Source organism: Podarcis bocagei (genome assembly GCF_964188305.1).
Source record: "Podarcis bocagei genome assembly, chromosome: 9".
NCBI classification, from domain to species: Eukaryota; Metazoa; Chordata; class Lepidosauria; order Squamata; family Lacertidae; genus Podarcis; species Podarcis bocagei.
The window spans coordinates 78,509,852-78,537,090 of record NC_138134.1 but is presented as its reverse complement, the minus strand read 5'-3'; the positions used below and the strand labels follow the sequence as shown (position 1 = coordinate 78,537,090).

Genomic DNA, 27,239 nt, shown 5'->3' with positions numbered 1-27,239 from the left:
TTTAAATTGGGTGTTTTTTCTCTATTATGTTTTTATAGTAATTTTACTGGTGTTAGCCGCCCTCAGCCCGGCTCTGGCTGGGGAGGGTGGGGTATAAATAAAAATTATTATTATTATTATTATCATCATCATCATCATCATCATGCAATGCAGGAATCTCAGCTTGAGCATCCATGAAAAAGGGCCATCCAAGCTCTGCTTCAAAACCTCCAAGGATGGAGAGTCCACCACCTTCCAAGGGAGTCCATTCCACTGTCAAACATCTCTTACCGTCAGAAAGTTCTTCCTGCTGTTGAGTCGCAAAATGGAAAGAAAATACACAACTGCAATGTAAGGAAATAAAAAATAAAAGCACACAACCAACCTCAACACCTTCCACATCCATCACAGCAAGATCTGAAATAAAGACAGCGCACGAACTCTCCTTGCTTGGAGGTTTTTAAGCAGAGGTTGGGGGGCCATGTGTCACGGACGCTTTAGCTGAGATTCCTTCATTGTGGGGGGGGGGGGTTGGACTAGATGACTCTGGTGGCCCCTTCCAACTCGATGATTCTATGAAACAAAACACCCCAGCCCAGAAGTCTGCCCTTTATCATCTCGGTTGCCCTCCTCTGCACAGCTTGTCAATGTTAGGAGCGTCCTACTCTCGTGTAGGACCCTGGCAGAGACGCATGCCCAGCTGGCATGTTCTCTCCCTCCTGGTCGAACGTTCGGGAGCATCAAATCTTTCTTCTGCCTGAACATCACAGCAACTGATGCCAAAAGGCATTAGCACGCTTAGGGATCCTGCAGAGTCTTCACAGTTTGCGTAACAAATTCAGTAGCACAGCATTTTGGCTAATACAGACATACCTCGGGTTACAGATGCTTCAGGTTGCGCGTTTTCGTGTTACGGACGCGCGGAAACCCGGAAGTACCGGAACAGGTTACTTCCAGGTTTTGATGCTCACGCATTGAAAAAAAGTTGTACTTTGTGCATGTGCAGAAGCACCAAATCACAACCCGCACTTGAAGACTTGGTGCTGCGGGTTGCGAATGCCGCAGGTTATGAACATGCTTCCTGCACTGATCATACTCGCAACCCAAGCATCCACTGTATTGACTTAACAGTCAATATCCTCCTTAAACGGTGGCACTCAGAACTGGACACGGTACCCCAGAATAGAGTCAGAATACAGAGAGGAACTATTGCTTCCTTTAATCTGGACACTAGACTTCTGCGAGACTTCTGCGGACGCAGCCTTTATTCGCAGTAGACTTTTTCTGCTGCATCACACTATTGCCACAGGGTTCTGTCTTGGGCCCGGTCTTATTCAACATCTTTATCAACGACTTGGATGATGGACTCAAGGGCATCCTGATCAAATTTGCAGATGACACCAAACTGGGAGGGGTGGCTAACACCCCAGAGGACAGGATCACACTTCAAAATGACCTTGACAGATTAGAGAACTGGGCAAAAACAAACAAGATGAATTTTAACAGGGAGAAATGTAAAGTATTGCACTTGGGCAAAAAAAATGAGAGGCACAAATACAAGAGGGTGACACCTGGCTTGAGAGCAGTACATGTGAAAAGGATCTAGGAGTCTTGGTTGACCACAAACTTGACATGAGCCAACAGTGTGACGCGGCAGCTAAAAAAGCCAATGCAATTCTGGGCCTCATCAATAGGAGTATAGCATCTAGATCAAGGGAAGTAATAGTGCCACTGTATTCTGCTCTGGTCAGACCTCACCTGGAGTACTGTGTCCAGTTCTGGGCACCACAGTTCAAGAAGGACACTGACAAACTGGAACGTGTCCAGAGGAGGGCAACCAAAATGGTCAAAGGCCTGGAAACAATGCCTTATGAGGAACGGCTAAGGAAGCTGGGCATGTTTAGCCTGGAGAAGAGGAGGTTAAGGGGTGATATGATAGCCATGTTCAAATATATAAAAGGATGTCACATAGAGGAGGGAGAAAGGTTGTTTTCTGCTGCTCCAGAGAAGCGGACATGGAGCAATGGATCCAAACTACAAGAAAGAAGATTCCACCTAAACATTAGGAAGAACTTCCTGACAGTAAGAGCTGTTCGACAGTGGAATTTGCTGCCAAGGAGTGTGGTGGAGTCTCCTTCTTTGGAGGTCTTTAAGCAGAGGCTTGACAACCATATGTCAGGAGTGCTCTGATGGTGTTTCCTGCTTGGCAGGGGGTTGGACTCGATGGCCCTTGTGGTCTCTTCCAACTCTATGATTCTATGATTCTATGATTCTATGACTGTTGCAAGCCGTAATTACAGGAACATGCCCATCGTCAGGACGGATGGGGTGCCTGCGGAGGAGAATGTACGTATCGCAAAGGACATTTACGGGGTGCCCCATCGGCGCATCTCGATCCCTTGCTTGGCAGGCCAGAAGGACCCTCCCCAGCCTCGGAGGAGCTGGCTGCCAGCCTGGAGCTGTTGCCACCAGGAGGGGTGCCCAACTACAGCCTTGCGCCATCTCCAAAATGGGGGGGGGGTGGATGGAGAAAGGCGTTGCCGCCTGCTGCAAGCCAGCCTTCTGAAAAGGGCAGCGCATCACCGAGGAAAGTATTCCTGGCACGTCCAGAGCACTCTGCAGAAGATCAATGCCTTGACTCAAATGCCACAGGGCTGCCTCTCTGTGCCAATCAGATGCAGCCCTGTGCGGCAGGTGAAATGTGCGGTGCACCCTTAATCCATCTCAGAAGGGGTGGAAATGCATGCGTTTTGTTTTCTTGCTGCAAGAAGCCACAGGGCGGGGGGAGGCAGCCAAGGAAAACTGCAAAGAGATAAAAGGAGCAGCAATGTTTGAATCATTGCATGGTAGAGGTGGAAGGGGCCAGAGGGGGCATCTATTCTAATCCCACCCCCAGCAGTTTGAGTTTAGGAGTCGGAGGGGGCTCTTCCTTGCTCCCCCTTTCAGAAAAAAGAGGCACACTGCCCAGATTTGCCCCCCCCCCCGGAGGTTGCCTCTGTGTCTTCACCCCCGGAGGCACACTCCATTGTCTCTCGAGGCAGACAGATGCCAGCTTCTTTACGCTGCATACAGCTAAACCATGGAACTTGCTGCCACAGGAGGCATTGATGGGCACTGACTTTGTTGTTGTTTAGTTGTTTAGTCGTGTCCGACTCTTTGTGACCCCCTGGATCAGAGCACGCCAGGCACTCCTGTCTTCCACTGCCTCCCGCAGTTTGGTCAAACTCATGCTGGTAGCTTCGAGAACACTGTCCAACCATCTCGTCCTCTGTCGTCCCCTTCTCCTTGTGCCCTCCATCTTTCCCAACATCAGGGTCTTTTCCAGGGAGTCTTCTCTTCTCCTGAGGTGGCCAAAGTCTTGGAGTCTCAGCTTCAGGATCTGTCCTTCCAGTGAGCACTCAGGGCTGATTTCCTTCAGAATGGAGAAGTTTGATCTTCTTGCAGCCCATGGGACTCTCAAGAGTGTCCGACTTGGATGGTTTTAAAAGTGGCTCAGACACATTCTTGGAAGGGATGGCTACTCACGGCTCCTAGCCATGCTTTGCCCTCCACAGTCCGAGGCGGCAATGCTTCTGAAACCAAAGGAGGAGACAGCGCTCTGGGTTTGAGTCCTGCTTGCGGGTTTCCCACCGGGGCAAACGTTCAGCCAACGTTGAGAACAGGTGGCTGGAGTACACGGCCCACCGGCCTGATCCAGGAGACCCCTCTTATGTTCTTCAAAGGCCTGGAGGGCACCAGGTTGGGGAAGGCTTCTCTGAGCACACCTCTGGCAGCAACTCTTTCAGGGAATGAGAAGCCTGGGAGGGGAGGCTGTGTTTAGCGGCTGTGAGCTGCTGGGTGCATCTCAACATGCCACCAAATTTCCTGTCATCACAATCCTCTTCCATGTAGCGTATCATTAGTCACCCTCCGAGGCTAAATATAAAAACAAACTCATTGCATAGAAGCCAGAAGGCTTCACGATCTTGAATCCTTCTACCCCGTTTGAGTCACGACTGAAGAGAAACCTCCACAAATGGAAGCGTCTCCTGTTTTCTCAACGAATGCATTCTCCCAGCGCAAGACGTCCACTCGTTTTTCTAGGGGGTAATTGGGAAATAAGCAAAGCGGGAATCGGCATATAGGTTAGGCCTGCAATCCAATCAGGATTTTCGGGACATAGCTGGCATCCGGGCGGAATTTTCGGAAGTTGATTAAAATATCTCGGAGGGTACTGGGAGTGTGGCAGCTCATATCGAAAGTGTTGATTTTGGGGGTGAATTTCTGAAAAGTAGCTAAAAAACATGAAGATTTTGCAAAAAAAACACCCCAAAACCCAGTAACTTTTGTGTCCGGATTTTCGCTTCTTGAAATATGGCAACACTAATATACATTGATCTACCGTATTTTTCGCCCCATAAGACGCACTTTTTCCCCTCCAAAAATGAAGGGGAAATGTGCCTGCATCTTATGGGGCGAATGCAGGCTTTCGCTGAAGCCTGGAGAGCGAGGCGGGTCGGTGCGCACCGACCCCTCTTGCTCTCCAGGCTTCAGGAAGCTCTGCGCAACCCTCGGGAGACCGGCTCCGAGGGTTGCGCAGAGCTGCCTGCAGTCCCGGGACCAGCACAGCTCTGCGCGGCCACCGGGAGCCGGGGGAGAAGCTCCGCCCCGCTCCCGGTGGCCGTGCAGAGCTGCCTGCGGTCCTGGGACCAGCGCAGCTCTGCGCCGCCATCCCGAGCGGGGCGCTAAGTCCCGCCCCGCTCTGGATGGTGGCACAGAGCTGCCTGCCGTCCCGGGACTGCAGGCAGGTCTACGCCGCCATCCCGAGCGGGGCGCTAAGTCCCGCCCCGCTCGGGATGGCGGCACAGAGCTGCCTGCCGTCCCGGGACTGCAGGCAAGTCTGCGCCGCCATCCGGAGCGGGGCGCTAAGTCCCGCCCCGCTCGGGATGGCGGCACAGAGCTGCCTGCTGTCCCGGGACTGGTGCACTTCTCCCCATCGCCAGCCCCACAAGCTCGGGGGACAGCGGGGAGGCAGAGTGTGCCTTCCCACTGTTCCCCGACCTGGTTCTTCCAGCCCCGCACCGGGGGGGGGGGAAATAATTTTTTTTTCTTTATTTCCCCCCAAAAAAACTAGGTGCGTCTTATGGGCCGGAGCGTCTTATGGGGCGCAAAATACGGTAATCTTTTATCATGTTACACTTTCATGGGGTCCCTTGCAGACATTGCTGCTTGCTTCCTGTATAGGGAAGGGATTTTTAAAAAGAAAATGTTTAATGCTTTATAATGTTTTTATATGTTTTGGAAACCGCCCAGAGTGGATGGGGCAACCCAGTTAGATGGGCGGGTTATAAATGATAAAATTATTATTATTCTTTCTAAAAAGAAGACCCCAGAAGGGAACCGGCATCCGATATCTGCCCTTTCCACTCATATACTCAACATGGCTTGGCTGGAGAAGTGTATTGCAACGTTGAGAGATGCAAAAGTTTTGAAGGAGGGACGCACCTTGCATCTTGTTTTGTGAAGAGCCGATTATATAAGGCCCACCTTTCCACGCAAATCGAATCGAATTCCTCACCCCTTCGTGAGTTACACAGAATAATAGTAACTTTATTACCTATACCCTTGCCCATCTGGCTGGGTTTCCCCAGCCACTCTGGGCGGCTTCCAGTACATATTTTAAAAGATGCACTGAATCAGAAGGCAGATGGGTTCTGCTTTGCCACACTGGGACTGTGTGTGTGTTTTTGCGCGTGAAAACAAGGCAAGGCCCCAACAGCTGAATCATTCATTCGGTTTGTTTAAAGGTGGAGGCAAAGACTGAAAAAACGAAGGCACAAAGGACAGAAAATAGAGGTGATCACAACCAGAGGCTGGAAGAAATACGTTCAGAAGAAAACATTGAGTCTATACTGGCTGGGGCTGATGGGAGTTGTAGTTCAACAACATCAGGAGGACACCGGGATGGCAAGGGCAGCTTTACACCCTTAGGTAAAGGTAAAGGGGCCCCTGACCATTAGGTCCAGTTGTGGACGACTCTGGGGTTGCGGCGCTCATCTCGCTTTACTGGCCGAGGGAGCCGGCGTACAGCTTCCGGGTCATGTGGCCAGCATGACTAAGCCGCTTCTGGCGAACCAGAGCAGCGCACGGAAACGCCGTTTAGCTTTCCGCCGGAGCGGTACCTATTTATCTACTTGCACTTGGACGTGCTTTCGAACTGCTAGGTTGGCAGGAGCAGGGACTGAACAACGGGAGCTCACCCCATCACGGGGATTCGAACCGCCAACCTGATCGGCAAGTCCTAGGCTCTGTGGTTTAACCCACAGCGCCACTCGCATCCCCCTTTACACCCTTAAAGGACGATGTGTGGCAGGCATGTCCAACAGGTAGGTCGTGATCTACTTTGACTCCCCTAAAAAAAAGCTCCACAACTTTAAACTGCACCCCTAAAAAATGGGGCTTTCCTTCCTAACAAAAGCTCAACAACTTTGACCTGAACCCCCAAAAAGGAGGTAGATCACTACCAGTTTTTAACTCTGTGAGTAGATCACAAGTCTCTTGGGAGTTGGCTACCCCTGATGTATGGTATTGCTTTCCCATATCTGACTGTGCCCCTCCTGCCTAGATCCAAACAGTCAGCCACTAGCCTCGAAAACAAATCCCTTCCACCCTCCAGAAAAGGCCACCTGAGCATCTCTTGATGGCTCTTCCAGGTGCAGACAGGAATACAAAGAACTACTCAACAACACAATCCCCTTGGCCTTGTCTGGTGCAAAGCACCAGGTATCCCTAGCTGAGCAGAATGCACGATAAAGCATAAAAACGTAATTTGAGGCTTCGACAAGGACTAGAACCCCCAGGCGCCTTTTATCTGATTTGGCCATCTTTTGTGACTCACACAGCGGAACCGTCATTTTTGAGGCAGCGCTCGTCACAAGGCCTGGCAGATCCAGAACAAGACCTGATAATCTGACAGCGCTGATAGTCTCTTTCTTTTAACCCGTGTGCACTCATCCTGCACTCCTCTTTGGTGGATTTGCTTTTAACCTTTTGCTTTTTGTCTGTTGCTCTAATCGTTCTCTCTGTTTTATGCCCTTTATAAAACAAAGCAGAAAGCTTTACAATAAAAAGATAGCAAGCAACACAACCCCCTTGCACACAGCATCAGGTGCCCCTCCCTGAGCAAAATGTGCAATTTGCATAACGGCAAAGCCGGCCCCATATATTTTGGCAAGAGAAAATGGAAGGGGAGAGCGAGCGAGAGAAAATCAGCCGAGTGACTGATTACTCCACAGAGATCTGGCAATTCCAGAGGGGCTGGAAGAGCACGTCTTGTGCACTTCTGGGATCACAACACATCCAACCTGCCACGGATGACGCAGCCGAAGCCACAGCAAAGATTGCAGAAATGACCTAATTATCCAATTCTGTGCAGAGAGCGGACCTGCGCCCTGTTTCTGCCGCTGCAACAGCAGGGAGAGATGCGAGACGAGCCGCTTTGCCAGCAGCTGCAGAGAGTAAACATGCAAACCGATGACTCATCTTGTCACATTAAAACGTGCGCACCAAAGTGGCCTTCCTTTCGCGGCGCACGGCAGGATCCCTTGATAATTAGAAGCATCTCAAGGAAATTGGGGTTGGAAAGACACAGTTTCGCAGAGCGCAAATCGCTAGATGGCTCTGCGCTGCCTCCACGGTTCGAGGCAGCATTGATTCTGAATCCCAGTTGCTGGAGATTTCTTCTTTTTCCCATTCCAGTGGGAAGAAAGGAGAGTTGCTATTGGGCTCTTGTGGGTTTCCTACAGTTGGCCACTCTGAGAATGGGATGCCGATGGCCTCATCCAGCAACCTCTTCTTATGTTCTTAGACCCAACGGAGTAGCCTTCCCCAACCAGATGTTTTCAGCTGCTGCTCCAAGCTGTGCTGGCTGGGGGCGATGGGAGCTATAGCCCCAAACATCTGGAAGGCAGCAGGATGCTACAAAGGAACTTTAATAATAATAATAATAATAATAATAATAATAATAATAATAATACAATTTTATTTATATCCCACCCTCCCCAGCTGAAGCCGGGCTCAGAGCGGCTAACAACAGTAAAATAATACAGCATTCTAAAATCAATTCATTCTAAAATCAAATTAATGGCAACCATTGGGCTAGAGTTCTGTGAGGATCACCAAAGGAGGAGGTCAGACTGTGCCTTGGCCAAATGCCTGGTGGAACAGCTCCATCTTGTCAAATCCAGCAGGGCACTAGTCTCTTGTGACAGAGCATTCCACCAGATCAGGGCCACGGCCGAAAAAGCCCTAGCTCTGGTTGAGGCCAGGCTATGTGGCCCAGGACCTCCAAGATGTTTTAGTTTGAAGACCATAAGGTCCTCCGTGGGGCATACCAGGAGAGATGGTCCCGTAGCTACGAGGGTCCTAGGCCGCATAGAGCTTTAAAGGTCAAAACCAGCACCTTGAACCTGATCCTGTACTCCACCGGGAGCCAGTGCAGCTGGTATAGCACCGGGTGAATGTGATCCCGCAGCGAGGACCCCGTAAGGAGTCTCGCCGCGGCATTCTGCACCCGCTGGAGTTTCTGGGTCAGTCTCAAGGGCAGCCCCGCGTAGAGCAAGTTACAATAATCAAGCCTGGAGGTGACCGTCGCGTGGATCACAGTGGCGAGGTCAGGGCGAGAGAGGTGTGCCTTCATCAGCCAAATCTGGTTCAAGGGACATCCTGGGTTCCTTATGTTGCTTACTTAGTTAAATGCACAGCCTGTCCTGTCCTGAAGAAGGGAGGGAAGGGACCCTAAGGGAGGGAAGGGACCCTAAGGGTCATCTAGACCAACCCCCTGAAATGCAGGAATCACAGTGAAGGAATCTCTGACAGGTGGCCATCCAGTCTCCAGCGAAGCCCAACGAAATGGGTTCAAATGGCACCGGATGTGGCCTTGCTGGGTTGTGTCTCATTGATGGCATCCATCTCTCGAGCGAGAAACAATGGAGTGCACCTCTGGGGCGCTGTCTCATGAGACCAGGGCCCTGCAGGATCTGATTTCTTTCCGCAGGGCCTGTAAGACAGAAAAGCCAGGGAAGTCCCCAAATAGGGGTTCCATCACAGAAGGAGAAAGGAAAAAGAGGGGAAGGGGATCAAGTGGATTCCAAGCCAAAGGCCAGGCGGAACAACTCTGTCTTGCAGGCCCTGCGGAAAGAAATCAGATCCCGTAGGGCCCTGGTCTCATGAGGCAGAGCGTTCCACCAGGCCGGGGCCAGTGTTGAAAAGGCCCTGGCTCTGGTTGAGGCTAATCTAACTTCCTTAGGGCCCGGGAACACTAGGGTGTTGCTATTTATGGAAATTTAAGGTCCTCCATAGGGCATACCGGGAGAGGCTGACCCGTAGGTCCAAGGGTCCAAGGACACATAGGGCTTTAAAAGTCAAAAACAGCACCTTAAATCTGATGCTGTTCTCCACTGGGAGCCAGTGCAGCTGGAAAAACCCCATGAGGACACTGTGAGGAGCCTCACTGCAGCATTCTGCACCCGCTGGAGTTTCTGGGACAGCTTCAAGGGCAGCCCCACGTAGAGCGAATTACAGAAGGCCCTCGGAGCTGGACCTCAATGTCCGGGCTGAACGATGGGGGTAGAGACGCACACCTGCTACCCCCACAAACCCCGACCTACACCCTGCTTCAAGAAAGAGATAATCCCAAACAGGAAGACAAGGTTCTTCCTTCCCAGCCGGATTCTGCAGGCCAGCCTGCACTTCCCAGATCAAACCTCCCTCGTATTCCACTGACTGGAGAAAACAAGCGGGCACCTGATCGCTCACATCCATCATCGTGTCCCCTCACAGCTTTTGTAGAGGCTGCATGTTTCCTGCATCTGGTCTCCTGGGGGCACAGCATGCCCAAAATCATAGGCTTCAACAGAGAAACACAACTTCTCATTGAGGAGAAGTAAGAAACCCAGCTGTGCCTCCTTGCAAAATGCCAAAGAAAGCAAATCTTGTGTTGTTCCTCCCCAGGAAAGAGGCGTGCGAGAGCAACCCGTAGGACATAATGTCCTGGGGATAACAGTTTGCAATGTGGGAGGTTGCAAACCATCCGAAAGGCCCCCAAACCTGTTGTGAGCAGAGTCAGGCCTCTTAGGAAGTTGCCTTATAACCTGGTTGCCTTGGTCTGGAAACCCAGCCTTATGAGGAGCTGGTATGTTTTGCCTGGAAAAGAGGAGGCTGAGAAGAGAGCCATCTGCAAGTATCTCAAGGGAAGATGGAGCGAGCTTGTTTTCTCCTGCTCGGGGGTGGTGGTGTAAGATTCGAACCAGTGAATTCAAGTTACAGTGGTACGTCAGGTTAAGAACTTAATTTGTTCTGGAGGTCCACTCTTAACCTGAATGAATTTTATTATTACGGTCACAGACCAGTTCCGGGTCACTTACAATATCAAGAAAATCATAAAACACAACAGGGATACATTGACTTGCAATTGGGTACAAGACAGACAATTCAGATATAGAGGTAGTTATACACACACACACACACACACACACACACACACACACATACACTGGTACCTCTGGTTACGTACTTAATTCGTTCTAGAGGTCTGTTCTTAACCTGAAACTGTTCTTAACCTGAAGCACCACTTTAGCTAATGGGGCCTCCCGTGGCTGCCGTGCAATTTCTGTTCTCATCCTGAAGCAAAGTTCTTAACCTGAGGTACTATTTCTGGGTTAGCGGAGTCTGTAACCTGAAGCGTATGTAACCTGAAGCGTATGTAACCCGAGGTACCACTGTGTGTGTGTGTGTGTGTGTGTGTGTGTATCACTAAAATATAACCTAAAATTAGCGTAATCTCCAGTTTTAGACACTGAAGTTCAGACCCATTTGGAGATTTTTGTATAACAGGAGTGATAAATACCGAGCGTATATCCCTGTAGAAACAGCAGTGTAACAAGACATGAGAGACGTTTGTATATTCCAAACGCAATTGCAGCACAGATTCGTACAGAGGCAAAGTCAGAACCAAGAGTGGAAACACTGGGTGTGTGTGTGTGTGGTTTTTTTAAGAGGATCAATAAAACAGGTGGAAGAAGACTGGAAGAAGTTTAAGGAATATTTGAAAAAATATGTTAATATTTAAATCTTAGAATAGCTTTGGAAGTGGATTTAGGCTGTAGGGTTAGAAGTAGAAGACAGTGTATTTTAAAATAGTATTATTTGTAAGTGATAAAATGTGAAGATTTTTATGGTTAAAGTAAGTGCGATAAAAAAAATGGTTAGAAATTATGATATGTAAACTGCTAGAGATGAGGTGAAATGAAAATCAGATGGGGGGGATTTGGGGAAGCCCACCTAACAAAGTTTAGAAAAAAATAAGGATAATACAAGAATCTGTTTGTGTTGTTTGTTTTTCTGTTTGTGTTGTTTATTGGTGTTATAAAATGATTTTTTTAAAAAAAAAAATAAAACAAAACAGGGTTTTCAGGACATAAGGAAGAGCATTTTAAGAAACGGAGAATCTCAAAACCAGACACAAGATCTACCCACCCTGGAAGAATGGCAGATGAAGGTGATGGACTACATGGAATTGGCAGAAATGACTGGCAGAATCCGAGACCAGGGAGAAGAGTCGGTGAAAGAAGACTGGAAGAAATTCAAAGACTACTTACAGAAACATTGTAAAATTAATGAATGTTAGAAGGATGTTGGATAGAAACTAAGCGGTTTCCAGCTGTAATGCTTTAAGAGATATGGAAAAAAAAGAGGTTTCACAAATGGGTAAAAGTTTTATGGTAAGGATTTGCTGAACTAACAAATCGAACTGGGATACAAAGAAGGGAGGTATGAGGAGGTCCGAGGAAATAAGTGTATGGAAGTTATGTTATTGGAAATTAATGTGTGTTTTTAACTGTTTTTTATTTTGTATGTTTATTTTTCTTTTTTCTTGTTATATCTTAAAAACTTTAAATAAATATTTTTTTAAAAAAGAGAGAGAATCTCAAAACCACAGGAAAGGGTCCCCTTCAGAGACACCCATCATCTCACAGTGAGGAAGGTGATGCAAGGCAGAAAGACCTTACCTTCCGTTGCAGGCGCTATGCTGGTCACGCGGAGATTTAGGTTGGCCAGCTGAGCAGCACAGACATCCTGCCCCAGCCGCTGCACAAAGGGCAGGTGGAAGGTGATCTCATACTTGTGCAGGATCTTCAAGAACCCAACCTGGAGAAGGAGACGGGGCAAGAGAACCAAGGGACCACTGTAATAATAATAATAATAATAATAATAATAATAATAATAATAATTGCACAAGTGCATTGCCGCAAACTCAGAAGTGACAGGAAGGGGGGGGGCGCTCCACAAGATGACCCAGAATGCAACCCCCACACAAATCAGGGGGTGTCTAATGCCATTCTAATATTGTCAAGTTATACTTCAAATTCCTTTCCTTATACTGTGGTACCTCGGATTAAGTACTTAATTAGTTCTGGAGGTCCGTTCTTAACCTGAAACTGTTCTTAACCTGAGGTACCACCTTAGCTAATGGGGCCTCCCGCCGCTGCCATGCCACCACCATACGATTTCTGTTCTCATCCTGAAGCAAAGTTCTTAACCCGAGGTAATATTTCTGGGTTAGCAGAGCCTGTAACCTGAAGCATCTGTAACCTGAGGTACCACTGTAATCCCTAGAGTGGAGTCTGCCTTTTTCACAGCCCCCCCCCCCACACACAGTGGGTCTACATCTTCATCGAGCTATCCAATGGGGCCCCCAAGGTCTCATTCCTGGTCCATCACCGCCAGTTCAGACCCCATGGGCGAATATGCAAAATTAAGATTAATTACCCTGCATCGCTGTGCCCTCATTGACATGAAACTGCATTTCCTGCTTTTCTACCCATTCGTTCCGTTTGGAGAGGCCCTTCTAGAACTCTCCACAATCTCTTTTTGTTTTAACGGCCCTGAAGAACTCAGCAACAATTTATCCTGACGCACAATGTTTTCAGGGACACCCACACAGCAGTTGGCTGTCTACCCTCTGCGACTCATGCACACCAATGTTTTCTGCGGCACCCCCGCAAAACACCACCGTCAGCAAAACACTGTCGTCTCGTACAAATCTGGATTTTACCCTTCCCACTGGCTTTTCTTCCTGATTGGATTTTCAGGGGAAACGGTGAACCGGGATTAAACCGGGGTGTGCGGGTTGCGTTATACGGGACGGCCTTTTGCTGAAGGCCATTGGCAAGACGTTTACGCCCAGATTTGAGGCCCCTGGTGAAACAGGCGGACTGGAAACAGGGTCAGTGTGAGAGCTAGCCTGGGAGGGTGTAAGGCCAGCAGCACTCCCTGCTTGCCTCTGAGCGGAAACAAATCACCCGGTTATGGCAGGTGGAGAGAGCTGGATGCACGGCACATTAGGCGTAGTCGCGCAATTACATCCGAAAGGCAGAAATTAGGCATAATTTATATAATTGCTTCGAGCGCAGAGCTTGGCTTCCCAGGGCAAATGATTTGAGGCAGTGAGAAAGGGGATGAAGACGTCTTGGGCTGCGGAAAGACTCACACGGTCCTTTTTTATAAAAAAAAAATGGAACGGCAGGCGATGAGAACACAAAGTACAGTGGAGCCTCCGGATACGAATTAAATTCGTTCCGGGGGTCCGTCCACAACCCGAAAAGTCCGTAGGCAGAGGCACCGCTTCTGCATATACGTGCATTGCGACTGAGCGCTTCTGTGTACGCGCACGGTGCACAGAGCACTTCTGCACATGTGCATGCGCTTTGCCGCGTTCATAAACCGAAAGTTACGTATTGCAGAGCAGTACGTAACTAGAGAGTCCACTGTAGTGCCAGTGGGAGCTGTAGCCCTAAATATGTGGAGGGCACCAAACTGGCAAAGAACGGGCATCTTTAGCCAGGAACCCCCAACAGGGGGCCCTGGGGATCATCTAATCCAACCCCCTCCTCTGCAGAATTATGCAACTGTCCCTTACAGGGATCGAACCTGCAACCTTGGCGTTATCAGTGCCATGCTCTAACCAACTGAGCTATCCAGACATAGGATGTGAATCAGACGCAGGCCTGGTTAAGGCCGCTGAAAGCTGGTTCCTGCATAAAAAGTCCGGAAACCAAGGCTTTTGAGGAAGGGCTGAAGGAGTTGGGAGTGTTTAGCTTGGAAAAGTGGAGACGGAGAGGAAATAGGACAGGCATCTTCAAATATCTGAAGGGCTGGACCCATGGAAGATGGAGCAAGCTGGCTTTCTGCTGCTCCAGAGGACCCAAATCAATGGATTCTAATTACAGTGGTGCCTAAGATTTCGAACAGCTTAGTTCCCTAATAACTCAGAACCCAAACACTGCAAACCCAGAAGTAGGTGTCCTGGTTTTCAAACTTTGTCCCAGAAGCTGAACATGCTCCTGAGCTTCCATTTTTCCTGTTGCGCAGGAAATTTGAGTCCCCCGCATAGTAATTAAGGCTTATTTGCTCCTGTTTCTACCCTTAAGCGGCAAATTTAAGTCATCCCTCCCCCAACCCTAATTAAGGCTTATTTGCTCCCGTTTTACCCTTAAGCAGCAAATTTTAGTCCATCCGTCCCCCCAATCATAATTAAAGCCTTCCACTTCTTATTGCAATGTTCTGAGGTGATATTCAGTGCGTTTGTTTTTGCTATTTCTTGCGTTTTTGTTTGTGTGGCTTTTTCATTTTTGTGTCTATGGCTTGTTTTTCGTTTTATGATCGACTGATTGATTGTGTGACACTGCGGAAATGGATAAAAGCCCCCCATCCAAACAATGACTATAATCAGCGCAGGTAAGAAAAAAATTAAGTTTAATTATCTACAATAATGTCATATTTATTTTATAGCACAGAACATTTGATTATTGCTTTCATTTTATGGATCAATGGTCTTGTTAGATAGTAAAATCCATGTTAAATTGCTGTTTTAGGGGTTGTTTTTAAAAGTCTGGAATGGATTCATCTGTTTTGCATTACTTTCTATGGGAAAGCGCACCTTGGTTTTGGAACGCTTTGGTTTTGGAATGGACTGCCGGGACGGATTAAGTTTGAGAACCAAGGTAGACAAAAGGAGATTCAGACTAAATGATGTTAGGATATTTCCGTTCCACCTGAAAAGGGAGCATGCTTTGAGAGTCACAGAGTCTGCGCAGGTCCTGTTCACAGGATGTTTATGTTCTGATATTCCTTTCGGTTTTGCCAGTTGGCCAGAGATGCTGACACAGAACGGTCATGTCTTCTTTTGTTCTGTTCTACGCTAAATAAAGTCTGTAAATTATGCTCTTTCTGCGGTGCAAGCTTTCTGCTGTGTTTCTGCTGATAAACAGTGTACACAAGCCTGGAATGTGGCAATCCGTTTCTGAGGCTTCGTGTCGCTAACTGCTGGATCTGCCTGTCTACGGGAGATCGATGGACGTCCGGCAACCGTCTTGGGGCCATGATGGACTATATCTCCCTGGCAGTTTCCCAACAAATGATAGGAAGAACTTTCTGACGGCAAGAGAAGACTGACAGTAAATAAGACTGACTGCCTGTGGGTGGGTGGAAGATGGCAGGCTCTCCTTCACTGGAGAGGTTGGCTGGGCATCTGTCCAGGATTCTTTGGCTGCGGGTTCTTTTGCAAGGGGTTGGACTAGATGTCCACTGGCAGTCCCTTCCAACTATTTTATGGTTCTATGGCTGGGACCAGGGCGGTTGGGTCCTCTATTTCCTAACGAGACACTCAAAGCATGTACAAATAATAAATAATTAATAATAATAATAAATTTTGTTTATACCCCACCCTCCCGCCCAGTAAAAACATAATGGGGGGGGGGGAAGACCCAATTTAAAATACAGGTTAAAATGCAATTTAAAATTCAGCCTCATTTTAAAAGTAGCCCATAGATCAAGACCATAAGGGGAGGGAAACAGAAGGGTCAGACCGAGTCCAAACCAAAGGCCAGGCGGAACAGCTCTGCCTTGCAGGCCCTGCGGAAAGATGTCAAGCCCCGCAGGGCCCCGGTCTCTTGTGACAGAGCGTTCCACCAAGTCGGGGCCAATACTGAAAAGGCCCTGGCCCCGTTGAGACCAATCTAACCACCTTGTGACTTGGGACCTACAGAATGTTGTCATTTGCGGACCTTAGGGTCCTCCGCAGGGCATAGCAGGAGAGGCGGTCCCGTAGGTACGTGGGTCCTAATCAGGATTGGCGAAACCCTTTCCAGTCCAAGAGCCACATCCTCATGTAAGATGCCTCCACCCCACCCAACAGCGTCATGTCTCCCAAGCCCAAAGGTTGCTGCCCTCAAGACACAAAAGCACCTCTCTGCTCTGAGCCGGATGTGGCAAGAGCCAGACCAGGAGCAAAAATCTCTCTCTCTCTCTCATGATACCAGATTCACACAGTTTCCTGCTCCAAGTATGAACAAGCAAAGATGAGGCGGGCGAAAACCGCTCTGCAAATGTCCCAAAACATTTCCAGCTGCACGTCGGCAGCCGTTAAGCTGCACCAGCCTGGCTGCTTTCGCAGTTTCTTTGATTGCGGCGAGGCCTTAATGTGTTAGCAATGGTGCACATCAGTAAATGAGATTCGGTGCCTGAAAAGAGCCCAGAAGGGGGGGTGGCGGGGGGGGGGAGAGTAATCTGGGCGACTCATTGGAAAGCAGATCTGCTTCTGCAGAAACGCCTCCATCCAGGTTGAGAAAGTGGCTGAAGACTAAAAGCAGTTTAATAATAATAATAATAATAATAATAATAATAAGATGTACTTCACAGGCCTTCCCAATAAATGCTTTGCTGCGATAATACTTAGGTCTGCTTAATAATAGCCTTGATGAAGGGAGCGCTGCACTCAAGCAGCCCAGATCCTGGCCTAGTCAAGTGTCATTTTGCAACCGACGTAGATCACATACTCCATACGGCAAGGGACTCTAGCTCAGTGGGCAGAGCAGGTGTCTGGCATGCTGGTGGCCCCGGGTTCAGTCCTAGCATCTCCAGTTTAAAACCTCACTTCGCTTAAGACTGAGGAGAGCCACAAACACTCAGAGCAGATAAAGTAGGCATGAACAGGCAACATGCTAAACCATAGTTTAGCAAGCTGTGGGGGGAGTTTAGAATCTTTCGTTTCGCTTTCGGCAAACCACAGTTTCCTGTGCTATCGAAACCCAGAACAATGGCCATCTAACTGTGGTTAGTTAACAGGCTTCAGAAACTGTGAAATGGCACTGGCCGGCTTTAAGCTAACCACAATTAAGGACAGACTGTCTGTCAATCTGGGCCACATGACGAATCACAGTTAACTCAGGAGGAGGGGACTAGGCTGATTCACTTCTCTCTGCCATGGTTTAGGGTGGTGCTCCAAGGCAGCCTAGCCTAATCTGGGGCTTCCTATGTCCATCATAAAAAGAATTCAGTGGCATTGTGCGGAGAGATAACTCAAGTGCTTTGAACACAGGAGGCCTCAGGCTGAACACACAGAACCTCTGGCTAATAATAACAATAATAATAATAATTTAATATTTATACCCCACCCATCTGGCTGGGCTTCCCCAGCCACTCTGGGCAGTTTCCAACAAAATATTAAAATACAGTAATGCATCAAACATTAAAAGCTTCCCTAAACAGGGCTGCCTTCAGATGTCTTTTAAAAATAGGGTAGCTGCTTATTTCCTTGACATCTGGTGGGAGAGTGTTCCACAGGGCGGGCGCCACCACTGAGAAGGCCCTCTGCCTGGTTCCCTGTAACTTGGTTTCTCACAGTGAGGGAACTGCCAGAAGGCCCTCGGCGCTGGACCTCAGTGTCCGGGCAGAACGATGGGGGTGGAGACGCTCCTTCAGCAAAAAAGGGAATTTGGAGAGTGGTGCTTGAAACAACTACTGGTTCTATGGACTTGGAGAGCAGCTGGCTACCCAAACAGGCCACACAGGCCACCTGTCTTCTTTGACCACTGGCCAATTTAGGTGGGGTTGATGGGAGCCAAGGAATTCAAAAATATCTGGAGGGCCACAGGTCCCGCTCCCCCAACCCACCGCCAAAAAGTCCTCCAATAAAGGCAGCTTCGTAGTTGTGCCAGCAGGCAAGATCTATACCGATAAATATTTCAGTGCCCTTGAAACGGCATTTAATCCTGCCTGAGACAGAATAGTATCTGAAATGGCTTTCTCTGAGCAGAAGGAAATTAAGATCGAAAGCTCTGGGACTGGGGGGCTGAGAGGGATTGTAACTTTAAAACACACACCCAACAACCAAGTGAAAAAGCCCATCCTCCGTACGTTACTGGAGAACTAGAGAGCAAGGAATGAGATAATACCCAGCAACTAGCTCCAATTTCGCTTTTTCCACCCTGTTGGTTTCACGCCTAGCAAGGGAAGAATAAGAACGCAGAGGCGGAAGAGGCTGCTGTAATCAGGCTGTTCCTGGAATGAAACTTGGATAATTGGTTTTTATGTCCGAAATGCCAGAAGTAATTAGGCTTGGCTGGAGTGCCGCACAGATAAAAATGGGAAGGCCTGGCAGAGAAAGGGGAAAAGGGAGCTTGATGCCATCTCATAATTGCAGTCCTCCCATAATTGCAGGCAGGGCCACGACTCCCCAAAACCCTGGTGTCAGCGGGCGTGGGACTTTGAGGAGACGCTCTGCCTATGCTCAGAGACACGTGGAGGCTCAAAGACAGAAAACAGTTCTGAGATTTGAGTTCCTTTAGCTAGGCATGCACGTTTGTGTGTGTGTGTGCCATACAAACTCCCAGCTGCCTCTGAAGGCCGCAGCAGATCTAACACACAATACAAATATCCTTACGCAGCTAAGAGGATGCAACAAGGAGGGTATCCAACGAGTAGCACTGCCAGATTTGGCCAGGGCTGAGAGGAGATGTACTCTAACAATACTCTATTCTGTCTTGATCCAGACCACACCTGGAATATCATGTCCAATTCTGGGCACCACAATTTAAGAAGGATGTTGACAAGCTGGAAGGTCTGCAGAGGAGGGAGACCAAGATGATCCAGGGTCTAGAAACCAGACCTTATGAGGAACGGTTGAAGGAGCTGGGTGCGTTTAGCCGGAAAAAGAGGAAACTGGGAGGAGAGATGATTGTTGTCGTTTAGTCGTGTCCGCCTCTTCGTGACCCCCTGGACCAAAGCACGCCAGGCACTCCTGTCTTCCACTGCCTCCCGCAGTTTGGTCAAACTCATGCTGGCAGCTTCGAGAACACTGTCCCACCATCTCGTCCTCCGTCGTCCCCTTCTCCTTGGGCCCTCCATCTTTCCCAACATCAGGGTCCTTTCCAGGGAGTCTTCTCTTCTCATGAGGTGGCCAAAGTCTTGGAGCCTCAGCTTCAGGATCTGTCCTTCCAGTGAGCACTCAGGGCTGATTTCCTTCAGAATGGAGAGGTTCGATCTTCTTGCAGTCCATGGGACTCTCAAGAGTCTCCTCCAGCACCAGAATTCAAAAGCATCCATTCTTCGGCGATCAGCCTTCTTTATGGTCCAGCTGATAGCCATCTTCAAATATCTGAAGGGCTGTTGCATGGAAGGGGGAGCAAGTTTGTTTCCCCCTGCTCTGGAGGGTAGGACTCGAACCCATGGCTTCAGGGTTACATCAGGAAGAACCTTCTGACAGTAAGGGCCATTAGACAGTGGAGCAGGCTCCCACAGGAAGTTGTAGACCCTCCTATCTTTATGAGCAGAGGTTGGGTGTCCATCTGTCATGGGTGCTTTAGCTGAGATTCCTGCACTGCAGGGGGTTGGGCTGGATGACCCTTGGGCTAGATGACCATCCAACTCTACAATTCTATGATTCTGTGAACATCTGGAAGGCCAGAGGTGAGCTACCTGTGATGCAACAGATGTTGTGGGTTGCCCACTGTATGCGAAAGCTTATTCTTCTCAGTCGTGAAAAGTGAGGAGAGGGTGAGCACACTGGGCCTTGGCACCCCAAAACTTGGTTGTGTGATTTTACCAGGGAAACCACGGCTTGCTGCTAAGTCTGAACCAGGCCAAAGACTCCATCTATGGCTGCTCTGAGAGCGGGAAACGTAATAGGAATTAGAAGGGCCCCACACTGCAAAAGGGACGCGGGTGGCGCTGTGGGTTAAACCACAGAGCCTAGGACTTGCTGATCAGAAGGTTGGCGGTTCGAATCCCCGCGACGGGGTGAGCTCCTGTTGCTCGGTCCCTGCTCCTGCCTACCTAGCAGTTCGAAAGCACGTCAAAGTGCAAGTAGATAAATAGGTACCACTCCGGCGGGAAGGTAAAGGGCGCTTCCGTGCACTGCTCTGGTTCACCAGAAGCGGCTTAGTCCTGCTGGCCACATGACCCGGAAGCTGTACGCCAGCTCCCGAGGCCTATAGAGCAAGATGAGTGCCACAACCCCAGAGTCAGCCACAACTGGACCTAATGGTCAGGGGTCCCTTTACCTTTACACTGCAAAAACCACCTATCCTCACTCACTCCCACTGGGTTTGCTCACAAAACCAGGTGCTGTGGAAGGAAGGGACCCCCACACCTGACGAAGCAACGCCACATGCCAGGCGACAGATCTCTCCGCACATCTGGCTTTCCCCCAGCCCGACATGCAAGGACTCTCCCTCCCGTCTCTTCCCCAGAAGTCATTTTGCTCCAGGGGGACAAAACGTTGGCAAGAGAATGAAAACAAGAGAGACAGCTGCTTCCAGAATGGGATTTAAAGTTCTTGGCAGTGGGATGGGGAGCGGGGGGACTCCTTGAAGTCTACACTGAGGACTTAATTACTGTTAATTTAAAAAAAACAAAAGCCACAGGCTGATTCCCTTTTGCAGGAAGGAAACAGCCATTGCAGGCATCTGGAGCAGCTGGGAGACAGTGGTGTGTGTGAAAAGAATGGGGGAAGCAGGCGTCTGCGCATGGATTAAGTCTCACAGAGGGAACCCCAAAACAGGGGTGGCCAAAGTGGTGCCCTTAGGGTGTTTATTTTATCGATCCCAGTGTGACAGCATCTTAGCCAGGGGGTTTGGCACCAGGAGTTCCGTGTATACAGGAAAACTGTGCACAGCCGACCCCTTAGCTAGCGGGAGAAGCCAGGGATTCTCGTGGGGATTCATGCGCCGTCGTGAAATCTCACAGAGCATCCCAGAGCCAGCGCATTGAGCAGGCCTTGAGCCCCGCCCTGGAGCAAGGCTCCCAGCATCTCCATTTTGAAGCTTTCTGCACGACACAAACCTCCTGATCTGCCATGTCTCTGCGTCCTCCTACACCCGCAGTGAAAATAATAATAATATAATAATAATAATTTATTATTTCTACCCCGCCCATCTGGCTGGGTTTCCCCAGCCACTCTGGGTGGCTTCCAACCGAATATTAAAAACAATACAGCGTCAGACATTAAAAACCTCCCTAAACAGGGCCGCCTTCAGTTGTCTTTTATAAGTAAAATAGTTCTTTATTGCCCCTGCTTCAAGAGTTACAAAGAACTAGATGCTCTCCGTCTCCTGACAATTTGCTAGCCAAAGCAGAAGAAGGAAGCAGGGGAAGTCCTGGTAAATTGGTGCTAATTTGGGTAAGCTCTGAGTCAACAGCAACTAAGCCACCAACGCTACCAGGCTGAAAATCTTGCCTGATCCCCTTTGCTTGGACGGCTTCCAAGCGCCAAGGGCAAAAGCGAATTAAACCAGTAATTCCCCGAGCTACGAAAAGGACTTGCTAATTTCAATATGCTATCATCGAGGCAGGATCTAGACACATAGGGTTTATATATAGGGTTCTGGGCACCACAATTCAAGAAGGACACTGACAAACTGGAACGTGTCCAGAGGAGGGCAACCAAAATGGTCAAAGGCCTGGAAACGATGCCTTATGAGGAACGGCTAAGGGAGCTGGGCATGTTTAGCCTGGAGAAGAGGAGGTTAAGGGGTGATATGATAGCCATGTTCAAATATATAAAAGGATGTCACATAGAGGAGGGAGAAAGGTTGTTTTCTGCTGCTCCAGAGAAGCGGACACGGAGCAATGGATCCAAACTACAAGAAAGAAGATTCCACCTAAACATTAGGAAGAACTTCCTGACAGTAAGAGCTGTTCGACAGTGGAATTTGCTGCCAAGGAGTGTGGTGGAGTCTCCTACTTTGGAGGTCTTTAAGCAGAGGCTTGACAACCATATGTCAGGAGTGCTCTGATGGTGTTTCCTGCTTGGCAGGGGGCTGGACTCGATGGCCCTTGTGGTCTCTTCCAACTCTATGATTCTATATAGCTCGCCCTTCCTGGAAAGAGCTTTGCTGGGAGCGAGGGTCCCCTCTGGGAACCTGGAAGGATCTCAGTTATAGGGGCCAAAGAATAAAGTTGAGAGAGAAAAAGACCTCTTGCAGAAAGTTCATTAGAAACACAGGGTGCGATGCTCAACACAGAAGAGTTTTGCATTCAGAAGAGCTCAGCGTTATGCTGCTGCTAGGTTTGTGGGGTTTAAAAAGCGTAACAATAGGAAAAGTTAGTACAGTGGTACCTTGGGTTAAATACGCTTCAGGTTACATACGCTTCAGATTACAGACTCCGCTAACCCAGAAATAGTGCTTCAGGATAAGAACTATGCTTCAGGATGAGAACAGAAATTGTGCTCCAGCGGCGCAGCAGGAGGCCCCATTAGCTAAAGTGGCGCTTCAGGTTAAGAACAGTTTCAGGTTAAGTACGGACTTCTGGAACGAATTAAGTACTTAACCTGAGGTACCACTGTAATATTGTTAACAAATGAGATAAAAAATGGATAGGCTGAAAGAAAAAGGGATTGACATTGGAAACCAGAGGGGGGTGGGAAGTCTAGGGCTTCCTAAATGTGATGGTGAACAATATGTGTAAACTGAAATATCTTATGTAAAACACAATAATTTTTTTAAGCGTGTTCCTAGTCCTCACTAATACTACTACTAATAAATTTTTATTTACACCCCGCCCTTCCCGGTTCAGAAAACCGGGCTCAGGGAGGCTAACAACAAATTTAAAACCCTTAATTGTAGAAGCAGAATAAAATACAGTATAAAAAAAGAATAACAATTAAATTCAAAGTTCAGAAATCAATTTGGGGTAAACCCATCTAATAAGCATTAGATAGTCACCAGGGCTAGCTGGCTCAATTGGTCCTACTTGGGCCAGTGAGGAGGCCAGGGGAGAATTAGCTGTGGGGTCTCAGAGCGGGTAATCTTCACAAAAGGGGAGGGAAGAAAAGAGAAGGGAAATAAATAAACAAATACATACATACATACATACTGCACAGATAGGGACACCAGCATACAGACAGGGTTTCTGGTAGGCGGGGGACTATGTATGGAAGTGAGAGCTGGACCATAAAGAAGAATTGATGCTTTTGAATTCTGGTGCTGGAGGAGACTCTTGAGACTCCCATGGACTACAAGAAGATCAAACCTCTCCATTCTGAAGGAAATCAGCCCTGAGTGCTCACTGGAAGGACAGATCCTGAAGCTGAGGCTCCAAGACTTTGGCCACCTCATGAGAAGAGAAGACTCCCTGGAAAAGACCCTGATGTTGGGAAAGATGGAGGGCACAAGGAGAAGGGGATGCCAGAGGACGAGATGGTTGGACTGTGTTCTTGAAGCTGCCAGCATGAGTTTGACAAACTACGGGAGGCAGTGGAAGACAGGAGTCGGACACGACTAAACAACAACATGATGGGGGCACCAACATGCAGTCCTGATCTCTAGACTCCAGATGCACAAACAGACGCCTGGCCTACTAGTAAGGTAAAGGTAAAGGGACCCCTGACCATTAGGTCCAGTTGTGGCCGACTCTGGGATTGCGGCGCTCATCTCACTTCATTGGCCGAGGGAGCCGGCGTACAGCTTCCGGGTCATGTGGCCAGCATGACTAAGCCACTTCTGGCGAACCAGAGCAGCGCACGGAAACGCCGTTTACCTTCCCGCCGGAGTGGTACCTATTGATTTACTTGCACTTTGACGTGCTTTCGAACTGCCAGGTTGGCAGGAGCAGGGACCGAGCAACGGGAGCTCACCCCATTGTGGGGATTCGAACCACCGACCTTCTGATCGGCAAGCCCTAGGCTCTGTGGTTTAACCCACAGCGCCAACTGCATCCCAACTAGTAGTACATGTGAAATGGATCTAGGGGTCTCAGTGGACCATAAGCATGACGTAAGTCAACAGTGCGCTCTTACCTTCACCAAGAAACTGCCGTCTTTCTCCTGGGTGACCATGACCACGGAGTCGTGGAGCTTTTCGTCAAAGTGGACATGGCTAGAAGTCCCCTCTGCTGGTTGAGGCGGGACGAAGCGGACACCTCCCACTTTGGACTTGGTGCCTAGAGGAGACACATCAAAGCCAAACAGGGATCAGGTGCCAATTTCAGGATGAGGAATCCACTAGCAACGTTAGACAGAAGTTGGAGCTGCTGATTCGCAGCTGGCTTGGTCTGGTGAACACGGAGACACGGGGAGAGCTTGCAGGATCAGGCCCACCTAACCAGCATCCTGTTCTCACAGTGAATAACCAGATGGCCCAATAGGATTGTACAACAATAAGTAACCAAAGAATTAAACCCGTGTTGCAAACAAATACAGTGGTACCTCGCAAGACGAATGCCTCGCAAGACAAAAAACTCGCTAGACGAAAGGTTTTTCCGTTTTCGATTTGCCTCGCAAGACGAAATTTCCCTATGGGCTTGTTTCGCAAGACGAAAACGTCTTGCGGCTTTGTTTCCTTTGTCTAAAAACAAAGACATGTTTTGTTTATAAAGTTAATTTATTTTCCCTTCAATTTTTGAACTGCTCTTTACAGCAGTGTTTCCCAAACGTTTTTGGGCAACGGCACACCTGTTTACCGGAAAAAAATCTCGCGGCACACCACCATTAAAGCCCCGCCCCCGTGACGTCATTCGGGGAGCCGGCGGCCCGGGCCTGAGCTGGAAGGAGAGGCGGTGCTTTTCGGCACAAGGCAATCGGCCTGGAATTGTTTCCCGCGCGCTGCGAAAGGGAACAGCTGCGGTCGCGCGAACCCTCCGGCGCTGGGAGGGGAAAGGGCGGAGTCGCAGAGCACCAGCTGGCCGAGCGGTTGCGCGCAGCGTTGCGCTTTTGGAGAGCGTGCGGCTGCTGCTAGGGGATCCGGGGACGTGAGCAGGCCTGGCCCGACCCGGGTTGAAGGAGGACAAGCCGGCAGCGCGCCAAGTGAGTTCGGTTGCGCGCGACGGCCCCCGCTCCCCCCACCCCCGCCGGATCCTCGCCGCCGCCGCCTCTCGCCCGCCTCCCTCCCACGGCACACCAGCCGATGTTTCACGGCACAGTAGTGTGCCGCGGAACACCGGTTGGGAAACACTGCTTTACAGTATGTGTGACTTTAAAGAGCAGTTAATAAACTGTTGTTGTACCAAATTTGGCTTTGTTTCGACTTTTTTTGACCATAGGAACGCATTAATTGATTTTCAATGCATTCCTATGGGATTTCGTGCTTCGCAAGACGAAAAATTCGCTAGACGACAAAAATTGCGGAACGAATTAATTTCGTCTTGCGGGGCACCACTGTATCAGTAATATCCAAGACGACACGATGACCAAGTACAACAATGCAATATCAATATAAACTCTTTATATAATCTATACTTCTGTTTATTTGGTTCTGCGTTTTCAAGAGAAACCACCAAGAGTACACATTTTGTGACTTTCAGAGATTTGTAACACTTCTGTTTATTTGGTTTTGTGGAGAGTGCATATTTCATATATTTCATATTGTTCAATGTTCCGTATAGATTATATAAAGAGTTTACAGTGGTACCTTGGGTTACATACGCTTCAGGTTACATACGCTTCAGGTTACAGACTCCGCTAGCCCAGAAATAGTGCTTCAGGTTAAGAACTTTGCTTCAGGATGAGAACAGAAATCGTGCAGCGGTGGCACGGCGGCAGCAGGAGGCCCCATTAGCTAAAGTGGTGCTTCAGGTTAAGAACAGTTTCAGGTTAAGTACGGACCTCCAGAGCGAATTAAGTAGTTAACCCCAGGTACCACTGTATATTGATATTGCATTGTTGGACTTGGTCATCATGTTGCCTTGGATATTACCAATAGGACTGTAAGCAGGATTTGAGCGCAGGAGCCCCTCTTCTCCCGTGGTTTCCGACAACTGGCGTTCAGCAGCATGGCTGCCTCCAACTGCGAAGACATAGCACAGGCATAATGGCTGGTAGCCATCAAGTGGCAGTGAGTTCCACAGTTCAACTATGTGCTGAGTAAAGAAAGGCTTTCTTTTATCTGTCCTGAACCTTCCAATATTAGGTGTCCATGAGTTCTAGCGTTACAAGAGGGGGAGAAAAGTCCACCCGCCTTCTCAACAGCTTGCATGATTAAAAAAATGTCTGCCATGCTGCCTCTTACTCGCCTTCTCTCAAAATTAAAAAGCCCAGCCTTTCCTCGTAGGGGGTTGCTCCATCCCTCTGATCATGGGGGCAATGACAATAAAGATATTATTATTATTATTATCATTTTGGGCACCCTTTTTTGAACCTTTTCCAACTCTACGATATCCCTTTGGCAACCAGAACTGCACAAGGTATTCCAAATGCAGCCGCACTATGGATGGCAGCTAACAGAAGGAGGTTGAATCCTGACAAGACAGAAGTACTGTTTTTGGGGGACAGGGGGCGGGCAGGTGTGGAGGACTCCCTGGTCCTGAATCAGGCAACTGTGCCCCTGAAGGACCAGGTGCGCAGCCTGGGAGTCATTAAGAACTATAGTTGTCCATGGACGCGCAGGTTAATTCTGTGTCCAGGGCAGCTGTTTATCAGCTCCATCTGGTATGCAGGATGAGACCCTTCCTGCCTGCGAACTGTCTCTCCAGAGTGGTGCATGCTCTGGTTATCTCCCGCTTGGACTACTGCAATGTGAGAGCCAGTATGTTGTAGTGGTTAAGAGTGGTAGACTCGTAATCCAGTGAACCGGGTTCACATCTCCACTCCTCAAGAAGGTATACTATTCATAGTATCAAATTATAAATTTCAATGGAAGTTCGTTCAACAAAGGAACAACCAGAAGACCCAGTGGATCAGATCATTCCTTAGTCAGTTCATGCATAAGGTCCATCTGTATATGGGGGGCCTATTCCATCTGTCTGTTCGTAAAGTCCAAAAAGTCCACATGAAAGGTTGTTACAGTTCCACAAAATCCTTAAACAGAGTCTAGACAAGGATTTCCATAATATTGGCCTTGTTTCGCCGTCCTGGGCTTCATCAGTACTTAAAGCTCTAAGTAATGCAAATAAATACAATATCATGATCTCACACATTTTACAACAAAAATAATATAAACATGCATGAA

General features: G+C 48.7%; 1 protein-coding gene across 1 annotated transcript in view; it reads right to left on the bottom strand.

Moving 5' to 3' along the window:
• Nucleotides 1-27,239, bottom strand: part of ADISSP (adipose secreted signaling protein) — a 76,016-nt gene that overhangs the window by 12,161 nt on the left and 36,616 nt on the right. The window contains exons 3-4 of the mRNA XM_081207468.1: nucleotides 24,095-24,237; nucleotides 12,027-12,165 (exon numbers count right to left, since the gene is read on the bottom strand). Of these exons, the coding sequence (XP_081063594.1) occupies nucleotides 12,027-12,165; nucleotides 24,095-24,237 (282 nt within the window). The remainder of the gene's footprint in view (nucleotides 1-12,026; nucleotides 12,166-24,094; nucleotides 24,238-27,239) is intronic.